Raw genomic sequence first — 22,325 nt, 5'->3', positions numbered from 1 at the left:
AGTGTAATAACATTTTGGCTGTTAAACAAAATACTGTCAATACTTGTTACTCAGTCCTCAATTACAGTTCCATTTAGAAGATGCAGGTAAAAATCTGATTTTTATCATCCAGGAAAGTAGAATACATTTTACACTTTAAATGATCAAGTTTCAAAAATTACTACCAAATATCTCTCCAGCTTTGAAAGAATGTCTACTATTTCTTTTAATTAGGCTTTTGGACTCCTTTTCGAATAAAATTAAAAGTTGCTCAAGGCTAATCCATATAATAGGCTGCTTTGTTTAACAGGTCACATGTAATAGTATAGCATGGAAAAGGTGCTGATTAACATAAACTATCTCAAGGGCCTTTTTTGTTAGAAAACAAAGGAACTTTCCTTTCTATTCCCCTAAAAATGAAAACCTATCAACACTTTGTGCCTGAGGTTCTATTCAGCTTCCAAGCCACACTCCTGAAATCTCTCTTTACCTTATCTTCCATGAGGTCTGTCCAAAAAACTTTGTGCTCCTGGTAGTGAAAATCCACACCCATGGCCATTCCACGATTTTGAGAACGTACTAGAATCTGGAAGCTCCTTCCATGTATATCACCAATTACCAAATCCCGACCATTGGAGAAGATAACAGAGGCCGCATTAACTAGATGTGAAGAAGGAAGGCAAGGATGGTGAAGTAACTTACAACCAGTACATTGTCTGTTTTTTCAAATGGACTCTTCTCTATTACTTTGATTCTCAAGGAAACCTGAGACAGATAACTAACGATCATTCTACCCATTTTACAGATGAGCAAACTAAGGCACAAGGATGCTTAATGAAGTATCTAAAACCACAGTAATTCAGGAAAAGAAGATGGCAAGAATTCAGGTGTCCTGACTGCTAGTCCAATGCCCTTTTAATGACAATGAAGAGAATATCAGAGGTATTTCCAAGAATTCTTGAGGATATGGGCATCCTACCTCTATGTGCAACTTCAGATTATGTTAAACACAAAATATGTTTTTAAAATTACCTGCAAAAAAACATAGCAATGGTAGACCCAAACCTGCTCTGTTAATACACTTGTAAGCATGCAAAAAGACACAGGAATAATGTTATTTGCTGCAGTCTGATTTCCAAGAGTTAAAGATAAAAAATTATTTAAAAGTTCATCAGTAGGGAACTAAATAAGTTATGTGCATGCAAAAATGGATTATCATGCCACTATAAAAAAACTTTACGGGCTGATGTGGAATGTTTTCAAAAATAAATGATAGTAGCAACATGCAGAACTGTGCAGTGTATTAGCGTATTCGTAAAAATAAGGCTACATATGTATCTTACTCATGCATTTAAAATCTCTAGAATTGAAATACAGAAGCAGAAATCAAGTCAGGCACGGTGACACATGCCTGAAATCCCAGCACTCTCAGAAGCTGAGGCAGGAAAATTACAAGTTTAAGCCCAGCCTGGGCAACTTAGCGACTTGGTGAGGCAATGTCTCAAAAACCATTAAAAAGGACTCCGGATGTAGCTCAGTACAAAGGCTCTGGGTTCAATCTCCACTACCACAAAAAAAGAAAAGAAAGGAAAGCAGGGAGGGAGGGAGGGAAAGCAGTTACCCAGGGGAAAAAGCAGCAGAAATTTGGTGGAAGAGAGCAGGGGTGAAGAGAAATATTTTACTTTAGATCTTTCTTTAAAATTTAAAATTTTAACACAAGGAGTAGAATTACCTAATCAAATAAGCTTTATTAAAAATCAGCTGTACTCAAACGTTAGTACACAACAAGTATTTCTATGCAAAAACAGAAAACAGACCACCCATGGAGCACTTGAGCAGTAAAGTTTCAGAAGGCACCAAAGACACTTAAAAATCAAATGGGAAATAACAGCTGAAAAAAGCAGTTCATGCCCAGGGATGTGGCCGAGTGGCAGAGTGCCTGCCCGGAATACACAAGGCCCTGGGTTCCCTCCCCAGCACCACAAAAATACAGTAAGATGGGAAGCGGGGCGGGAAAGGAGTTAAAACTGAGACCCAGAGACCCACAGTGACAAAAACACTTTGGAGTACTACAGTACTACTAGACTGATTCCCAAAGTGAGGGTATTCACACAAATTTTAATCCAAATTTAGCATGTCTGTTTTAAAATGCCTCTAAATTTTACATAAATAATGCCAAAACGATATTTCTAAATAGTTGTCACCCACTTGTGTAATAAATTAATTAAAAGTGAAATGTCCAATCAGTCAACTGTGGTTCTAAGACTTACTCCACAACATAATAGCCTGACATAATAGCCCAGGCAAAAAATAAAAGGAAATATTAATAATGGTCACCATTAATGTACAAAGTGGTCCTTAATAAAGTACAAGTGACGCTGCCCCGTCGTTCCTGACAGCAGGAGCCACCCCGACCTGTGATAAATCCTTGCCACCAGCATAAATGCTCTAATTTCTTCCGTCATCGGCTGTGGAGGAAATACAGACACTTACTGTGCAGAGACACAAGGTGCAGAAAGTACTCACAGGAAGTATTCGCTCTGCAGTGTCGCTCTCGCTCCAACACATATCCTTCTTCACAGCCACAGCGGTGATGGCCCATGCGGTTTTCACACTTCTGGTCACAAATGCCCCATATCTGGCAATCATCAAAAGCTGCCACATGAGAAAAACAGATTCACGATCATGGTTACCAACACCTTGAGTATGCTCAGACTAAAATCCTGAACCAAACATCATGCCCCTGTCCAAAAGAGCGCCCTCTGGAGGCAGGTGCGAGCTGCAGCCGACAGTGAAAAAGGATATTCAACTGGTTCTGCATCCAAGGAAAAGTCCAAAGCTCTGAAATCAGTTATTTTTATCTACGTGAAGGATAACCTTACAGAAGATGCACAGCCTGCATGGATTCATGGCCCTGTGTCATTGTTTTTCATTGGTTGCCATTGGTCTACAAATACCTGTATACGCATTTCAGTATAAATATTTCCCCTTAAAACTGTGCTTTACAAATGGGAGCCACTGAGCACTGGTTACCAAAATTGAGGAGTGAAGATACGGAATTTTTAGCCAGGCATGGTGGTGCACGCCTGTAATCCCAGCACATGGAAAGCTGAGGCAGGAGGATGGTTGTGAGTTTGAGACCAGCCTAGGTTACAAAGTGAGCTCAAGGTCAGCCTGAACTGCATAGCGAAACCCTGTCTCAAAATTTAAAAAAAAAGATACAAAATTTTTTACATGCCTGCAGAAAGTTCCACGGGGCACCACCCTCTCAGAATAAAGTCAGACACTCATCGTACCCAGCCCCTCAGGAAGCCACAGTCTGTGCCTGCAATGGCGTCTCTCCAAAGCTCTGTATATCTGTCTTTCCTTTGATATCAAAAAGTCATAATCAAAACTAAACTTATTTTCAAGACATGAAAATATCTTCCATTTCTTCCCTTCTATTCTTTTTGCACTCTGGCTTTAGGAAATTCTAAAAATTATCATTTTTGAAATCACTACACCCTCGAGTCTAGAATTGTCCAGATTTCTAGGACGTGGCTTTATTTGCAGCAAAGGTTAGAGCAGAGTACTGGATTTTATCATGCTTGCCAGGTGGCCAACCACCCTATGATGCCCAAATAAAAAAGCCTAGGAAGGGGCTGGGGATACAGCTCAGCAGCACGGCACGTGCCCAGCAAGTGTGAGGTCATGAGTTTGATTCCCGATATAAACAACAACAAAAACAAGCCTAGGAAGGCTCTGGGATCAAGCCAAGGGTTCCAGTTTTCTTCCAGGTACAGTGTGGCAGTTTGGACCAGCACATCCTTCTCGCCAAGAACTATGACTAAACAAGTAATCAAAGAGGGGGAAAAAAAAAAATCAATCCAAGCCAGATACAAGGTAAAGGGCCATGTGGGTATGAAAGGCCCTTGTGAATGAATCTCCTCCTTCCAGGGCTTTACTTAAGTAGAAATGAAAGTTTAGGGCATGTATTTCCCCCAAGCCCCTACAATGTCACAACCTCATCTATTTTTTGTTAAAGACAGGGTTTTGCTGTGTAGTTCAGGCTGGCCTTGAGTTCACCATGTAGCCCAGGATGGCCTCGAACTTGTGGCGATCCTCCTGCCTCCGCCTCCACACCCAGCACACAACCTCATCTTGAATGCAAGACCCATAAGACTCCAGTATGTCTAAGGGCCTGGAGTCACCCTGGGAGGAGTTGCAGTGTCAGCAGAAGAAAACCAAAGGTGAAGTTATAATCAGGAATCTTGGGCACAAATGCCCTTCCTTTCACCGGTGCTGCAAAAGCTTTACAGACTCCAATAACTATATTAAACCGTCACTTTTAATGCCTGAGTGAGATTGCGTCCTTCAGTTCTTATTTAGTGTCCATCATTAGTCAAAGTAAAAGCAAGAAAATGAAAGAATTGAGGGTTTTCACGACAGCAGACTATAGAAACTACGCAAAACAATGAGACATTGCTTTACAAGCCCCCACACCCACACAGCTCATTAGCTTTATCTGTTTTTCTTTTCTTTTTATTCTTTGCCCCCTCCTAACAACAAATACAGCTTTGAAAATCATTCAAAAACCCCTTTTTAGCTTAGACCCTTTTGGATACCCCGGCTCCATCTGCTGTGTGAAACGCCACCATGGTGAATGACCTCCCTGCCCTAACTCCGCACCAAGATGTCATTCTGTCAACAAACAGCATGTCCTGTCAATCACCAACAATGAGGCCGGTAAGCTGTTTCAGCACACCCCGAGGCTCGGCCCGGTCAGGCCCACCAGGGGCAGATGAATGCTGGAGAGACACCTCATTCCGCATCGGGATTATTCAACTCTGGTCTTGGTTACCATAGAGGCACTCGCTGGAGAGCCGCGTTTCAGGTGACCATCGCTGCACAAGTTCTCAACACCTGGAGCCGCTGGGGTGCGTCAGCCGCCAGCCTCGGCGAGGGAGCGGAAGGCCCCAGCCACACTGAGAGAGTTGTTGAGCTCAAATGCTTGACAGAGCAAGCCAAAGTAACTCCTCTAACGTTTCAGCTGAACTTGGACACGCATTAGCAGAATTTCAATGCATTTAAAGACTTCTCTTCTTTGAAAGAAATATGAAATGAATGTTACGCCGGCCTCAAAACTGGGGGACAAATCGTGCATTTCTGAAGAACAGGAAAGGTCTCCGCAGGTGGCAGGGGCCTCACATTCACAAAGGCCCTCAAACATAGACCTTTGGGCTTCCCTGCAATGAGGATGTCCGAGTAACATCCCGGAAAGGCACAAGGCAGACTGAAAGATGTCCGCAGGACTCCAAACTAGCAGACCAGGACTGGGTCACACTCCTTTCAATGTGCTACGAATGGACTCGGTTCAGTAAATCGTGAAATGATCATTTGCACGGCCTAATATTACAATTTTCTGTATTACCCTCACTAGAAGCTTACACGTAAATTTTTATAACACAACAATGTACCTACGTCAGCTTTTCATCTCTTAAGAGGCTGTCTGTACCCAAAGCAGCCGGAAGAAGTCCCGCACGTGTGGAAACACCAGCCAAGGCTCCTCAGACTCACATACTGAAAAGGAGGAAAACGTGCCAGCCGAGCTCTACAGTGGGGGAAAGACTGAGAACAGCTTGTGGGCATCACAGGCCTCAAGCAGGAACTCTGTAAAAAGCCACCACTTTTACTGAAAAGACTTTGAGGCCTATCAAGTTTCAACTGTGAAGCAGCTCAGCCCAAACTCCTCTTATTGTAGGCTGAGAAAGGAAAAAGACAGAAGCGCTGATGTAATTCTGAGAATGTGGCTTCCGGTGTTCTACTGGAATTCCCTCGCTACTCAGAGAGCAGGACTGTGCCTAAAGCACTAAAGGACGGGAAAGCAACTGGCAGCTGGGTGGCAGTAAAGGGGCACAGAGGGGCCTGACACTTGCCAAAAACAAAGAGGCCGCCTCATCCCCCAGCCCCCCATATAGCACCACTCCAAGAAAGAGGCCGCGGCCCACAGAGAAAGGCCGGGTACCAGGGCAGGGCCGCCAGTCCAAAGCCACCTCCCAGGCAAGGTTTCAAAGCCGGTTCAAAGATAATGACAGTAACCCTAACAACAAAGTCTGAGGTCAGTTGCAGATCGTAGTGTTTTCTTTACAACATGATCTGAAATGATTAAGAACTGGGGACTTTTTGGCCGGGTGTGGTGGCACACGCCTGTAATCCCAACACTCGGGGTGGATGAGACAGGAGGATTGGAAATTTGAGCCCAGCCTGGGCAACTTAGCAATTTAATGAGATCCTGCCTCAAAAGCAAAAAGAAAAAGGGCTAGAGAGGAGCTCAGTGCATGAAGGTCCTGGGTTCAATCCCCTGAATCAAAAAAAAAAAAAAAATTTTGCGTCTCCAGGACCTCTCAGGCTGACCTGAATGAACCACTTGATCGTAACACATCCTGCCAACACAGTTACTTAAGAGAAACATTTAGGTCATGGACAAAGCTTGAGATGTGGTCTTACCTACAATTACCTACTTAAGCACCACAAGGACAACTTCAATTGGATTGCTTCACCACATATGAAGAATTCAATTTTTCTCAGCATATTAAGGTAAGCGAACTCCACCCACTGTGACAGTTCTCAGTAACACTCAGGAACAGACTTCCTCAAGAATCTCAAGTCAAATTTGTAAACCTGAGTTTATTTCTGGTATCAAAAACTTTTCCTGGTTGTGAGTAATTATTAAGACATATTTAATAAGGTATAGTTATATTGGAAGCCAGGAGCTGAAAGTATACCTAAATAACTTCATTAGGTTTCCCCAAATGCAGTTTTAGATTTGTGGGTATTTTTTGGTGTACTGGGGATTGAACCTATGTCTTCACAGGGAGCTACATCCCAGACCTTCTGTATTTTTTATCTTGAGACAAGGTCTCACTAAGCTACTAAGTCACCCAGGCAGGGCTCAAACCTGTGATACTCCTGCCTCAGCCTCCCAGAGTGCTGAGATTATAGGCAAGTGTCACCACACTTGGAAAATTCAATATTATTCATCAAATTAAATTAAAATTTTAGAAATTTATTTCAGCAGAAATACTTTCATAAAACGTTTTTATGTATGTCATGTTTGGATTGTCCAGAAATCCCTAAAGAATCCAAATTCTTAAGGACTACTGAAGAACATAAATGCTGGGAAAATTCTGAGTCATCTATGTTTTAGAGATCCATGAATAACAACCAAGTTGAATTATATGGAATAGCTCCAGTTGCCCCTCAGATTCCTTATCCCTTCACCAGGAAAAAGTTTTTTTAAACTTTTGTGATCATGTTCTGTTAATATTTATTGTTCATTTATCAAAAATCAGAAAGGTGGAAATAAAAATCAGAGCATTATAATGCCATAGTTTCTAATATAGCATCGTTTTTAACATTTATAGACAGAAAATAAAAGTTGTATTTCTCCAGACTCAGGTGAAATGTTGTCCGACTTTATGGTACTTAACGCATATGGCATGAATTTGAAACATGACATTAAAAAATAAAATTTTTTCTCCCTCTCCCCAAAAAAAGAAATCAGAGCTTAAAAACTTACTGCTTGGAGCCAGGGATATAGCCCAGTGGCACAGCGCCTGCCTGGCAAGCACAATGTCCTGAGTTCGATTCCCGTTAACAAAAAATAAAACAAAACAAAACAAATTCACTGCTCCAATCCTAAGAAACTGAACACTAATGACATTGTCCATGTTGACTTCTCCCAGCAGAAGGCTCTATTCTAATCACAGTGGAATACAAAGCTGGCTTCAGGATCAAAAGACCTCCAGCGGGAGAAATCACTTTTATAATTCAGGCAGAACAGAGGTGGGTAATGTTTGGTGTCTATGAGGGGCAGTCACTAGCTGAAAACATCTTGATGAAGAATTTGCTGTCTTGAATGTGACTTCCAAGCAGAGGTGAAAACCAGTGGAATTCTCACACAGTACAGCACAAGCCCTGGCCGACCAATGTAGTCTCCTAAGCAGCAACTGGTGGTCCTCTGCTTTACCATGTGACAAATCTGTACTTCCTGGAGCCTGAAGACTTTTTTTTGTTTTGTTTTTTTTACTGGGAATCAAACTCATGACCTCAGGCTTGCCAGGAAAGCACTGATGCCGCTGAGCTATATCTCCAGCCCGAGACTTGTTTTTCTGTTTCCTTCTTTTGTTTTTTGAAATAGGGCCTGCTTCAATATATAGCCCAGGCTCAAACTCACCATCCTCTGGCCTCAGTCTCCCCAGTGCTGGGATCACAGGTGTCCCACAGGTGTCCACACACATTTGTGTGTCCTGGAGAAAAGCCAAGTGAACAGAGGAGAAGTGCTTGATGGGCTCAGGAGACCATCTACTGACCAACCACATGGATGGACGCATTTCAGTATCCAGTTACCAGCAGAGCTGTATCAACCCTGCTTCCAAAGACTTACAAAGAAAACATAAAAGACCACCTGCACTATCTCATTACAGATAGTGGAACCGATGAACACGGTATGATTAACAACCAGGAGCTCCCACCTGTCACTTACCAACACAGGAACGGGTGTCATTCTGGTTGATGACATAACCTGGGGGACAAAAACACGATCCTCCATAGGGCGTCTGATGGCACTGGAACTCACAGTTTAAGACAGAGCACAAACTAGTACCTAAAAAGAGGGGGAGGGAGGTGTTCATTAACAGTGACCTCTGGACAAGACTAATCTACCTAGTAGCCTCCCTTCCCATGAGTAAAAGCTGAGTAAACACATGTAGAGGTACAGGAAAATCTGCTACCATCAAACTTGACTGCACTGTTACACAGTAAAAGTATAGCCCATATTTTTTGAAGTTACCAACTGCTGATATATGCAAGTGTAAGTCATCAGAAAGGCTGTTTATGCAAAAATAAAGTTATCAGTCTATCTCAGTGAAAGGGAAAGAAAATGCCATAAAGCCTCAGCATATTTAAATATTACAAGTTTTGTCAGGGGAAAAAAATAATCCTTGGGGTTACCGTTCCATGGGCACTTCTAAGCCATCACTGGCTGAATTAGTGCACAACTGAGGGGGCCGGGGTCATAACTTGTGCTCCTCTACAGGACAGTCAGCTCCCCACAGAGTTGATGGGCTGCTGTAGGGGACTACTGTGGCATATTCTAGCCACAGGAAAGAAACACCTAAGTCCCGGCAGCTTCCTCTTAAATGAGTGTGACCACACGAGACATCAAACAACACTGCGTGACCAGCTCAAGTTTACCGCAGGAAAATAATAGAATAATCCAGGAACCTGAAGCCTTTGAATTCTTCACATCTTTTATCAGTGGTTGCATTTGGGCAAGTTTGTACCTGCCTAACTGCTCTGGCTACATAAAATTCAAGAAATATACTGAATAGGAGTGATGAGAGTGGACATTCTTCCTAGTTTGCTCCTGATTTTTTTTTTTTTTTTTTTTTTTTTTTGGTACCTCCAGACAAGATTCTTTTCCATAAGGAACAAACCCTCTGGAGGTACAGCTCAGAGGTAGTGTGCTTGCCTAGCAGGCAGGAGTCCCTGCGTTTGACCCCAACAAGACATAAAAGCAGTAACAATAATTAAAATCCTCTGAACACCTTCAGAGCCATCAAAACTGTCATCAAAACAAACCTCCCCGTTGGTGGGGAAGCCAGATTTTTAAGCTCCCCCCAGCAAGAGAGGGAATCTACCTCTTCCATCCTTTCTGATCTTGGGAAGGTGGCACACTGTGGTCAGTGAGACATCAGCAAACATGACCTAAGCCAATGCTTCAAAGTGCTTCAGCACTCAGCTTAGCTCTCTGTACCATGAGACAGGCCTAGGTTAGCTGAAGCTTTTATTGCAACATCCTGACATACAAATGACCCGGTAAATAAAGGCCGGGAGAACGACACAGCCAGCCCATAGAACTGTGAGAAATAAGAAATACTTGCCATTTAAGTCTTGGGGTATCTGTTGTGCAAATGTCAACTGATATGCTCTGTATCTGAGAACCTGTTATAGAAACAGGAAACATTTCATCTGAAAGATACCCCAGATAAACTCCCATACTCACCACAATGACTGCCGCTAATAGTACTGTTTTCATCTTCTCCTTTTGGACAGTCTGAGACCCCGTCACAAACTTTATAAATGGAGATGCATTGTCCAGAGTGAGGGCACGGCCACTCTCTCGGGTAACAGTAATGATGGCGCTGGTTGCTTTCTGTAGAGGGAGAAAAGAGTGAGAAGAAGTGGAGTCAGCTCCATGCCTAAGACAAGACAGAGGCCAGGGAGAAAATAGAAAGCCGCAAAATGACAGATAATTTACAGTACACTTATAGTTTCTGACTCGACCACTAGCCTTTACTGAGAAGCAACAACATGGAATGAAGTTGCACTCTTTCCGGAGGCGGCAGCCCTCAGCCAAACTATACGGCTATGAAACAAATATGGGTCTGAATCAGCCACAAACTAGACTCACAAAACCCTAAGATGCAGTTATTTTATCACAGGTTTAGAACTAGGGGCATCCAAGTACATCCAAGAGTCCTCAGATTAGGTCTTCTTTGTTTTATTTAGAGAAATGCTGACAGTCCAAAAAAAGGCCCTAACTCAAATACAGTAATACTACTTTCCCGGGACACCAGACTATAGAAGTCATGGGTGTTTTCAGAACAAGCATCACCCAAATCATACCTGATACACCAACGGTACAGGCGACTTGATGTATGGTGTGGGTGTTGGTAACTTCGTACTGTTGGAGATACTGCTGATGATAGCAGCAGGGTGAAACGCAAATATCGTTGGCAATCTCCTTCTCAAATAATCTCCACCCCATACTAGGGACTGAACCCAGGTCCACACTGCACTACATCTAACTGTGGATTTTATTTTCAGACAGAGTCTTGCTAAGTTGCTACATTGCCCAAGGCAAATCTCATTTTACCTTCCGGTAATGTAAAGCTGACTTTCACATAGGTAAAACTGACAGTCTTAAAAAGAAAGAGTGGGAGAAAGGAATACGAGGAACCCTATCTAATTTGCCTTTGGGATGGGAAGGGGAGATTATAACTGATGCTCGGTCTTTTTTAGGACAAGCTAGTAGAGTCATCTCCTCCTAACCCACCCATTAAATCCCTTCACAGCTCCTTAAACCCCGGCCGGCCTACCCTGAGGAAAGCAGAAGAAATGCGGTGAAACTGCCTCGCTGCTTACCACATCCATCTTCATCCCCAAAGTCCGGACAGTCGTCCTGTCCATCACAAACCCAGTTCTGATGAATGCACTGGCCGTCGGGGCAAGTGAACTGGTTCCCACTGCAGGACTTATAGGCTGCAAGAAAGGCACAGCTGTACTCCAGAGAGGCAAATCACTCGGAAGAGTCAGTCTCACCTCACTGCCTACACTGAGCTCCTGGAGTCTGAGACCCCTCTACCAATTTAATCTAAGTATCTTGACAGAAATAAAAAATAGATAGGGGAGGGGATACAGCAGCTTTGGGTTCAGGAAATGAACTCAGGTGCCAGGCTGATCCAGAACAGACTAATGCAAACTAATTAAGATGTAAGAGACATACAAATGACCAGCATCCACCTATTTTGCCACGAGCACTGTAATTACTGTTCATGGACCAAATGAGTCACCCATTCCATGAGGTCACGTTGTTTTTATTTAATACAATCAATGAAATAAGCTCAGTTATCACACAGGAAATCAGGTGGAGCTCACAGAAAATTGGGGTGATACGGCAATACTCACTAACCCCATGAGGCATGGGTGCCAACCAATCAAAACAAATGTAAAGGAAATCATTCATGCCATGCTGGGCATCAGAGATTTCCTGACCCTCCAACTTTAAAGAGGAAAAACAGCACTTCTGCCAGCAGGAAATTCCTTTCCCTTTCCATCTCTTATCTCACTATGAGAATGATCAGAACCACTCCTGCAGCAGGGGTACTTTCAGAGTTCTGTGATACAATACAGAACCTACAAACTGGCCATCCGCAACTTTTCAACTCTACGTAGATCCTCGGAAAATAAAGGAGCCTGAGTCCTAAAATAGGGCTAAGGCCATGTCCCTAACAGGACCTTTTTTAGCTCCACCTCCATCAAATATAGTGACTCTTTTCCTTGAAAAAAGTGGGAGGAAAATAAACAAGTATTCCTAACCACATGACTCAATAGAAGGAAATCACCGTACTGCAATTATGCTCATCACTGGCGTCTTGACAATCATTGTCGCGGTCGCAGAGATAGCCACGAGGGACACATTCTCCAGTGCCACACTGAAATTCGTCATGCATGCATGTCTCAGCTATGATGCAAAGTTAAGAAGGGAAAGAAAAGAAAATTTCAATTCCACTAGAGCCACTCCTCTCAAGATTAAAAAGAGATTCTTATCAGACAACACTGTGCCAGTCAATGTTTAACAATCAGCTCTCTAGGAGCAAAAGGGCCCCTGATTTGTAGCATCTGCCAGTGTCTATGGTGTAGCATCTGCCAGTGTTTATGGTGTATGTTTTTGGTTAACTTCAAACCACCAACATGAATTCACTGAACACAGGCTTGGGGAGAGATGCATAGAATCGGCTCTCTCAAGTCAGCATCAGCTGGCTTCACACATCACTGCTCCTCCGCGCACAGGACTTACTGCAGTTGGCTTCATCAGAGGAGTCCCTGCAATCCACTTTTGAATCACACTTCTGACTTGTGTTGTAGCAGGCTCCATTGGCACAAGTAAGCTGCTCACATACTGGATAGTCTATTTAAAAAGAGAAAAAACAGAATGAAAACAGCGAATAAACTGTCAGACTTTCCAGCCTGGCGTGGTGGCACATGCTATAAATCCAGCATATGGGAGGCTGAGGCAGAAGGATTCATGAGTTTAAGGCCACTCTGGGTTACATAGTGAGTTCAAAGCCAGCCTGAATTGCACAGCAAGACCCTTTCTCAAAAAAAACACTAAAAATATTAACTATCAAATATTTTGAGTGTCTACTTTTTATGCTCTTTGAATGCCCTCCTTCCCATGAATATAATACCTTCCTTCGTCTATTTTTCTCATTAAAGATTGCTTTCTTAGTAATTCTCAGATTATCTTCAAACTTCTTTTCAACCAAGGAAAAACCATGCCTTAGTTAAAATTTCAAAGAGCAAATAGCACAGTCCCACAGTCATGCTAACTTTGCATTTAAGAACCTAACTTGAGGTTTTATAGACATTTAAAGATAGCTCTTTGGACAATACCAAAGCATTTCAAGCACAAACTGCACAAAATTCTGCACTAAAACTACATTAAACCTATTTCATGCTAACAACTCAAAACTTTAAAATCCATGGACTGTAAATGATCTTTTCTAAGGCCAGAGATTTAGCTCAGTGGTATGGCACCTGCCTGGCAAGTTTGAGGTCCTGAGTTCGATTCCTGGTACCCAAAAATATGTAAAAATATATATAAATGATCTTTCCCCATTTCTGCAAGGTAAAGGAAGAATAAGCCTAAATCTTCTCCTCTCCAGAAGCTCAGAACAACTCCTCTCCAGAAGCTCAGAACAATAACTCTTAGATTTATCTCTAAATCTTAGAAACCCCGGTAGTAAGTCTGAACTGCCGGAGTCACACAGTCAATCCTCTGCTCAATGGAAGTGCCTGCTATTGAGCCAGGGGATTCCTGCCACAGACCAGGAAGAAGTGCAGAAAGTGCAGGTCTGTTTGGGAGTGCTACAGATGGCATCTGAGTGCCCCTCATGTGGTCACCGGGGGAGGAGAAAAGCATACTTGTGGGCTGACTGATACTGTTGTCACCCTGGGCCCAAGAGCCAGCAGAACCGGCCACCCTTTCAGCTTCACATAGGATACTGTCCGCCAGTCTACTGTCAGAGGGACTACAGCACCAAGTGCGGCATCTTGTCACTCCTGTCAGCGATACAAGGGTCCACGTACGGCTCTAAAGGAAATAACCAACAGGAAGAGGACGAAGGAGGCCAAAGAACAACGAAGGAGGTCGGAACAGGCCGTCTTCTTGGAGAGCTTCCACATCTAGGTTCAAGTCCGGTCAAGTAAGACTTTAGAGTTATAAATAAACAAGATCAAACCTCAAAAAGGGCAGGCTTTTTTTTTTTTTAGTAACTGATTAAAAGTTTAAATTTTTTTCTGAAATTTTATTTTGTCACAGTCCGGAGTAAGGAGTGCTTAGGAGGGCTGCTGTCTTTTCATCACTGATACGGCATGCTTTGCCGAAGCACCTTCGAACGGGTCACACAACTCCGCTTACTAATTCTGCCTTCGAGGGTGCAAAAGGCCAGGTGAGGCCCGCGTGCGCTTCCTCCCCCATGTGCAGGGAGCTCCGCAGCCATCGTGTTATCTCGCCTCCTAAGAGCAGCAGCAAGCAGGAGGAAAAAAATCTTAGAAAACCCAGCTCTTTGCAACAGATAAGGTGCCTGTCAGGAGGGAAATTTATTTGGGCTTGGACTGTGGCTACTTCATTTAAGGTGATTATTGGAGATATGTGGGATTAGGGATAAACGCGCAGGGCAGGGCTCTTGTTTTCTCTATCCCGCTTTTTGAGAGCCAGCGCCATAAAACTGAAAGCACTAAAACAGGGTCCACCCACGTGACCGCAGGTTTCCCGGCGCAGCTCATTCCCCCAACAAGAACCCGGCCAGCTTGATGTCAGGGAGGGCACTTCGAGGCCAGAGGTCAGCAGTTCGATGCTCGGAATGAGGGGCAAACAGCTCTCTTGTCTCCATCCGCGCTGATAATGAATCCCCGGGTCAAGAGAGGAGCCCCCCGACCCGGCAAACCTCTGCTCCGTCCCGTGCACAGATAGCCTAAGATGGACATGCCTGGCAGGGATTATACAGGCGCTCTGGCTGCAGTGAATTCCAAGACATTTGGAAATCAGTTTCCAAACGGTTTTCCTCCCTGGGGGACCCTCACAGGAGGGACAGGTCCAAACCGTTCACCCTGAGCAAAGTTAGAAACAGATCCCTCTTCCTTTGCTAAAGATGTTAATTCATCCAGGAAACAGAAAGTCATAAACCTTTAAGCTGCCCATTGATGGCCTAAAAACCTTTTATTTTACTTTTATCGGTTCAGCAAGCCTGAATCTAACTTCTCCCCCTATGGAACAAATCCATCCAATGAATGAAATGTCCTGCAGCATTCCAAGTACAGACAAAGTACAGTAAGAGAGGAACTGATATACAGGAAGGCCAAGGAAACTCTTCCTTTGGAATTGTGTCTTAACAGAAAGATTGACAAGTACCTGCTAATGACGTTCCAGATCTTTAAAGTGTATCTGACACAAAATGAGAGAACACCCTTCCTCTCACCACATCATGCTTCTCTCTTCTTTATTTTCTCCAAGTTCTAAGTGAACCTGGAGAAACAAGTTCTTGGTGAAACAAGTTCTTGCTTCACTAGAATTGAGAGCTGCCCCAAAGCACACATCCAAGATTAGTACTTGAGGATTTTTTTAAATGTTTTCTGTTAATCATTTGGTTTACAACAAGGAATTTTCGTGAAGTTGTGCGTGACTGTGCATACCTGTAATCCCAGCACTTTGGGAGGCTGAGGCAGAAGGATGGCAACGTTGAGCCCAGCCAGGGCAATTTAGTAATTTTATGAGGCTCTGCCTCAAAATAACAAATAAAAAAAGGCTGGGGGATGTAGCTCCATGTGAAGGCCTTGGGTTCAATCAACAGCACTAAAAAGGTTTCATGCTATAGTTGTTTTTATGTAATCAATAAGGGAGACGTAGGGAAATGCTGTAAGGACCTTGTGAACTTCCCAGAATGGAAATCATTTAAACCAGGATCAAATGCAAATAGAAGGCTCTATTCTTTATTATCTTGTCAGGAAGGCTGCAAATATATTTTGTTCTCACAATTTGACAAAATGGCTAAAAAGAATATGGAGTTTGGTAAACTAATATAAGGCATTTTACACACAGAATCAAAAACTCAAACCTAAGACTGAAAAGAAAACAAGAAATTGCTAATGTAAGTGCAACCCAGACACGAAGGTCTCGGAGCCATTCTGCTGTGCCTCACTCTGCTCTCAGACAGCCTGATTCAGCTGAAGCAATGATTTTCTAGGGAGAAAACTAGTTGCCACAAAGCTAAATAAGCAATCACTATTGTCATAAACAACATATTGAAAACTGGGCCAAAAACATGTCAAAATGCTCAATATGACTGAAAAACCCCATGAGGTGTATTCTATGATTATTCCCAGTTTACAGAGGAGAAGCCTGCAGTACCAGGAATTTGAAAATGGAGAGCTAGAATTCAGGTTCAAACAACATAGCTCCACAAGTCATGTGATGGATTCAGCTACCACTTACAGGCTTCAGCATCAGGAGGAAGATGCAGGAAATTACAGAAGAAAAACTGAAATTGAATGAAATGGGCACAGAAAATGTTTAAAAGACAAAATGAGAAGAAAAAGGAGAAGGAACCCTGCAAAGGCAGGGCTAACTCCCAGTTTCTGAAATGTATTGTACATTCTACGAAAGATGCCATATGGACATAATGGAGGAATTCCAGGAAGCTGTGTGCTGGCTTGTAGAAAGAAGACAAGGACAAAGCACAGGCACAAAGTAACCAGGCTGCAACTCCCAGCACCCCCAACCCAGCTGATGTCAAGTCCCCAGAGTGGCAGCCCCCAGGAACCCGCACCAAGGCATAGGCAGGACAGCAGCAAAGAAGTATTTCCTCCTGGTAAATACATCCTGCGGGGCGTGGTGGCACACCCCTGTAACCCCAGCACTGGGGACCCTGAGGCAAGAGGATCCCAGTGAGTTCCCAAGCCAGCCTGGGCTACATAAGCAGAGTTTAAGGTCAGCCAGCACTGCAGAGTGAGGTCCTGTTTCAAAAAAAAAAAAAAAACCAAAAATAAATAAATAAATAAATCTATGTGGTCAGAATTATAAAATGAAAATCAGCACCTTGGAAAGAGAAAAAATAGGGCCCTCCCAAGGACTAGTAGAGCTGGACTGACTTCAGGTTTTGTGTGAACACTTAGGAAGCCAATGCCAAAAAGGAAAGGACAGTACGTTACCTGGTTTTCCTTATCCTGATCCCTTTGTATGAGTCAGTTTTAAACTCAAATTCCAATCTAGTCTCTCTCCACAGTGACCTGACGCGAGGCTTTATATGTACCTGTGAGGAAGCGGGGAGTGGTGGCGCATGCCTATATCCCCAGCACTCTGAGGCAGGAGGATCATTGTGAGTTCAAGACCAGCCTGAACTATATAGTGAGACCCTGTCTCAAAAAAACAAACAGAATTAGAAGAAAGGGGTGCTTACAAAGACCAACAAGAGATCCTTTCTCAATTAAATCCAAAAAAAAAAAAAAAAAAAAAAACGGGAGGAGGAGGAGGACGAAGACTGTGTCTGAGAGGTCCCTCCAAGGATTCTGGCTGGATCTGTAGCCCCTCCTCCCCAGTACACAAATCTATCACCAAAAACTGCAAAAGAGATAAAGACCTTTGTTCTAAAGTCAAAAAATAAAAGTCTCATAGAAGCTTTAACACAGAGGTAAATGAGAAATGAAACGTTTAGATTGTTCATTAAATGCTGCCAAGAGTAGTGCAAAGAGGACACCTTCTCGTGGGTGAGCAAAGGTTTACTCTCTACCGGGTTCAGTGGCACTGGTTCTCTGTCACAGGTTTATGAGGTGATATGCTAGCATTCGGGCCACACAACACCACGGGCGCCTCCCTCCCTACCGCTGCCCAATCCAAAGCCTTTCCCAGAGAGAATAAACACACCAAGTCTTCCCAAAGAGAGAGGAAGCTGGCTGCTCCCCAGGGTTACACTGTAAGAGCAGCCCATCACCAAAAGTGGATGGCTGGACCCCTCAGCGGGGAGCCTTGGCCCAAGATAATTTGAACCTCATCAGTAAATCACCTGGGACTTGCCAGTAAAAACACCAGTGTGCCAGGAGCCGGTTATTATTCTACAGTGTGCTGCCTTCTTCTCCGTTACAATTCTGTTCAACAGGCAGTTCTTGAAATCTGACTTCCCAGAGAAGTGCCAAGAATAAAGAACAAAATCACGCCAGGCGTGGTGGTGGCGCACGCCTGCAATCCCAGCACTCGGGAGGCTGAGGCAGGAGGATCGTTGCAAGTTCGAGACAGCCTGGGCTACAAAGCGAACTGAAGGCCAGCCTGAGCTGCATAGGAAGACCATGCCTCAAAAAGACAAAAAAAAAGAACCACAAGTGCAATAGAAATTCTGACAGCCCTTTAAAAATTATTTCATTCAGGCCAGGGAGATAGCTCAGTGGCACAACGCCTGCCTGGCAAGCGCAAGGTCCTGAGTTTGATTCCGATACCAAAAAAAAAAAAAGAAGAAGAAGAAGAATTACTTCATTCAAAAACAATCACAGGCCAGGGATATAGCTCAGGGACACAAAGCACCTGCCTGGCAAGCACAATGTCCCAAGTTCGATTCCCGGTACTGAAAAAAAAAATAAAATTAAAAATCACAGCTGTGTGCTAGGTAGTACAAAATAAAATCCCTGCTGTCAGAAATTTATATTCCACTTGAGGGGGTAGAATAGCATACATGAAAGCTGCACATAAAATATAATTATAAGCTGGGTGTGGTGGTGCCCGCGGGTAACCCCGGAACTCAGGAGGCTGTGGCGGAAGGATCACTTCGATTTTGAGGCCAGCCTGGACTACAAAGTGAGTTCAAAACCAGCTTGAATTGCATAGTGAAACCCTATCTGAAAAAGATGAAAAATAAAATAAAATAAATTACAAGAGTACAAGAGGGTAAAATGGTAATCAAGATTGACAGGGAGGAGTAGCTCCCTGATAAGGTACTCTCTGAAGGAGACCTGTAAGGTTGGGCCGTGGGTGTGGCTTGGTGGCAGAGGGCTTGGCCTGTATACACAAGGCCCTGGGTTTGAGGCCCAGCACCACAAAAAGAAAAAAAAAGAGCAAGAAAATGATTTTTAGCAGAATGGCAGGCCTCTGTGGCACTGACAAGAATACTTTCGGGAGGTTGGTGGAGACGAGACACTGCTTCCAACGGGTTGGAGAAAGAAGACTGTAAATGGCTGTAGTGATTACAGACAATTCTATGCCGGTTGGAAAAGGAAGCAAAGCACTTAGGCAAGAGCTGAGATGGAGTCTTTTTAAAGATGAGAGATGCATATATCAAGTGCCTGCTTGAAAAAAAAAAAAACTCAAGGAAAGAGAATGTTCTCTTTCCTGCATGTTTCAGGGCTCTGAATCTTATCTCAGCTGTGAAGCTGCTAAAAAGCTGCCTGGTACTGTGACGCGGAAGACCGGGTCACCCGAGCCGGCTCCCAGCACAGCCCAAACACAGGCTGAGTTTGGAGAACAACGTCCTCTTCGCGAGCTCTCAGGGTCCGCGGAGTGACTTTACCCGTCTTCACCTCTCACTCGACTGCCGGAGTTTCCGCGGTTAGACACGAAAAGGAAAATGTTTGAATTCTATAGAACAGAAAGTCAATAGAAATAAAACTTCAGGGACAAAGCAGTCCCCGTCGCAAGAGGACCAAATACTGCTGATTACCAGCAAGAAAGCCTTCATTGTACCAGGATTTTACCCTTTCTTTGGCATTCCTAAGTCACAAAAGAGAAGTGCTGCAAAGCAACAGTAATTAGCCACAGTTTTACTCACACCGAAATCATTCTAACACGGCATTCAATAAAACAAAATAATCTTTCTACGTCACTGAAAAAAGGCTACTATTTTTGAGCAACCAAGAGTTGCTTCAATATATTAACTGAATGATGCATAATTGCTGCTTTGTTCTGGTGTTTATCTTAGCCTCTGCATGAGTGGTTTTTCCTTGATGCTAATCCCATTAGAAGTAAAATGGACTACAGTTTTGAATTTACTCCTTAAAAAGAAAATTAATTGACAAGCCATTTAATACCAGGTGCCCCTTTTTTTTGAGACAGGGTCTCACTATGTAGTTTAGACAGGCCTTGAGGCTCACTATGTAGCCCCGGCTGGCTTCAAACTCACAGCAACCCTCCTGCCTCAGCCTCTTAAGTGCTACAATTACAGGTGTATGCCCAGCAAGATGTCACTTTATAGTTGAACAGGTTGAATACGAAAATAAAAATGAGCTTTTGGGGCTGGGGATTTAGCTCAGTGGCACAGCGCCTGCCTGGCAAGCGCAAGGTCATGAGTTCTATACCTGGTACCAGAAGAAAAACAAAAAAACAAAAATGAACTTTTACTTGTTTCACCCTTTTTAATATATGGTTTCAGAAATATTTCAAGCTGTAGAATAACCAGAAGTACTTTAACAGTATAAAAATATAGCCAGTGAAAAGGTTAGGCACAATAAAAATCTCCCATGCCATACCATATTTATTTCAAAGATAGTCCTTTTATGGGGACTTTAATCCCCTCGCCTTCCTCTTCGTCTCACCCATCTGTTCCCTCCCCGCTCCCTGCCTCCTCTGGAGGACTCTTACACACCAGCCTTTGTTGTGGGAAGGAATGCCTGGAATGGACACGAGGTGCTCTGTTTTAGAACTCCAGGTCTGAGTGAGAAGGCTGAGAGGGTAGGGACCATAACCTAGGGGTCTGGCCTGACAGGCAGGGCTATGAATTACTGGATTGAGCTTCCCGATCCTTTCAAATATTGGGGGATGGGGAAATAAGTCTTGTGGAGATTTTCAACACCCATTTCTATCTATAAATGGTTTCTAGGAGCCTCTTATATGAAGACCCACTGCTATCAACAATCTTATTTCTAAGAAAGAAGAACAAGTCATATTCACAGGCTGAGTCTCTGTCTACAAGTAACAACTGTAGAAACAGAATGAAGTATACTGTTTTCTGGTTAAGTCTCAGTCCTGTGCATCTAAAGTGACATTTAAAGTAAGCACCACTGAGCCAGGCATAGTGGCGCATACCTGTAGCCCCAGCACTCGGAGGGGGGCTGAGGCAGGAAGATCACTGTGAGTTTCACGCCAGCCTGAGCTACAAAGTGAGTTCAAGGCCAGCCTGAACTGCATAGTGAAACTCTTCTCAAAAAGACAAAAATAAATAAATTAATAATAAAGTAAGCACCACTAAATGGATCTCCACAGTGATCAGCAATGGCTACTAATAAGAGAGAGGGACCACATAAAGGGAGGGTCAGAGAAGGGGGACCACGGAGGGGGAGGTGGGAGGTGAGGAGGGAGGGGAAGTTTTTTGTTTTGTTTTGTTTTGTTTTTGAGACAGGGTCTCCCTGTGAGGTTCAGCCTGGCCTCGAACTCATGGCAATGCATCTGTCTCAACCTCCCATGTGCTGGGATTACAGGTATGTACCACCATACCCAGTGGTTTGTGAGTTTTTTTTAATACTCTTCCATAAATAAAACATAGAAACCAATAACAAGGCAGAGGGAAATCTGTAAGAACACCTCATTGCAAAACTCCTTCCATGTGTTAGAGTCATCTGAAGTGTTCATGACTTACATATATATACCATTCCAGAAACGTGAACTATAAAATCTGATCCCTCTCCTTAAGGAATCCTTATTTCACAATTACTTGTACTAAAAACATTACATAAACTGCTATTCAGATACGAAGCTCACTTCCTTCGCTGCCTTCTGCTTGATTACAGCTGCTTGCCTGTTCGTCTCCTGCCAGTTGTGTCCGGAAGGTCCTTTGGCAGGGCTGGCAGCAGTTGGACTAGCGGCTTTAGATTTGGCTGTGGGTTGCACACATGGAAAAAATCCAAACCGTCTATTTCGGCTGCCTTTTATTTTCCCCCAAGTAGCCTTTCCTTCAGCCCCACTGCATTTGCAATAAAGAGCACTCCTTTTTATTGCTTGTAAATAAGGGATAAAGACACAGACCGCTGGCCGGCGGCACAAGCCTCTGGTGCTCTCTTACACTTGATTAAGGTAAATAGTCCTCCATGAGGTGCAGGCACCAGACTTGGAAGCAGAGACGCCTGCGCCCCGGCTCTGCCATGCAATCTTGAGCAAGCCTATCTATGCTCTTTATTCATAAGAAAGCATAATAATGCCTGCCCTATTGTTACTAAGGGACATAACTAGAATTCATTTATGTTCTGGAAGTTATAAAATGCAATAAAATATGATTTATCATGTTTATTAAAATATTTTCATTTGCCTCAGAAAAGGACCTGGCATTTGCTTCCCAAAGTAGTGAGAATCCTTGATGCATAAACTTGCAGTGTCCCAATACACTACCGTCTCTAAAACTGCCACTCTCAACCCTTTGCATAATTTCCAAAGTGAAGGGAAACTCAAATTGGAGACACCACCACCTTTCAAAAGAGAATATTTAGGATGCAAATTATTTCAGGTTCTGCTGTCGCCAGAGCCGGGCATGGTGGTGCACACCTGTAATCCC

At 43.5% G+C, this 22,325-nt stretch overlaps 1 protein-coding gene across 1 annotated transcript in view; it reads right to left on the bottom strand.

Annotated features, from left to right (window-relative positions):
- Lrp2 (low density lipoprotein receptor-related protein 2) overlaps positions 1 to 22,325 on the bottom strand; it is a 159,778-nt gene that overhangs the window by 116,880 nt on the left and 20,573 nt on the right. Inside the window, exons 6-12 of the mRNA XM_013518692.1 lie at positions 12,602 to 12,712; positions 12,152 to 12,265; positions 11,167 to 11,283; positions 10,025 to 10,174; positions 8,504 to 8,623; positions 2,506 to 2,634; positions 470 to 639 (exon numbers count right to left, since the gene is read on the bottom strand). Of these exons, the coding sequence (XP_013374146.1) occupies positions 470 to 639; positions 2,506 to 2,634; positions 8,504 to 8,623; positions 10,025 to 10,174; positions 11,167 to 11,283; positions 12,152 to 12,265; positions 12,602 to 12,712 (911 nt within the window). The remainder of the gene's footprint in view (positions 1 to 469; positions 640 to 2,505; positions 2,635 to 8,503; positions 8,624 to 10,024; positions 10,175 to 11,166; positions 11,284 to 12,151; positions 12,266 to 12,601; positions 12,713 to 22,325) is intronic.

This window comes from Chinchilla lanigera, unplaced genomic scaffold (assembly GCF_000276665.1).
Source record: "Chinchilla lanigera isolate Chin_1 unplaced genomic scaffold, ChiLan1.0 scaffold00048, whole genome shotgun sequence".
In the NCBI taxonomy this organism is placed as follows: Eukaryota; Metazoa; Chordata; class Mammalia; order Rodentia; family Chinchillidae; genus Chinchilla; species Chinchilla lanigera.
This window is presented reverse-complemented; position numbering and strand designations above follow the sequence as displayed.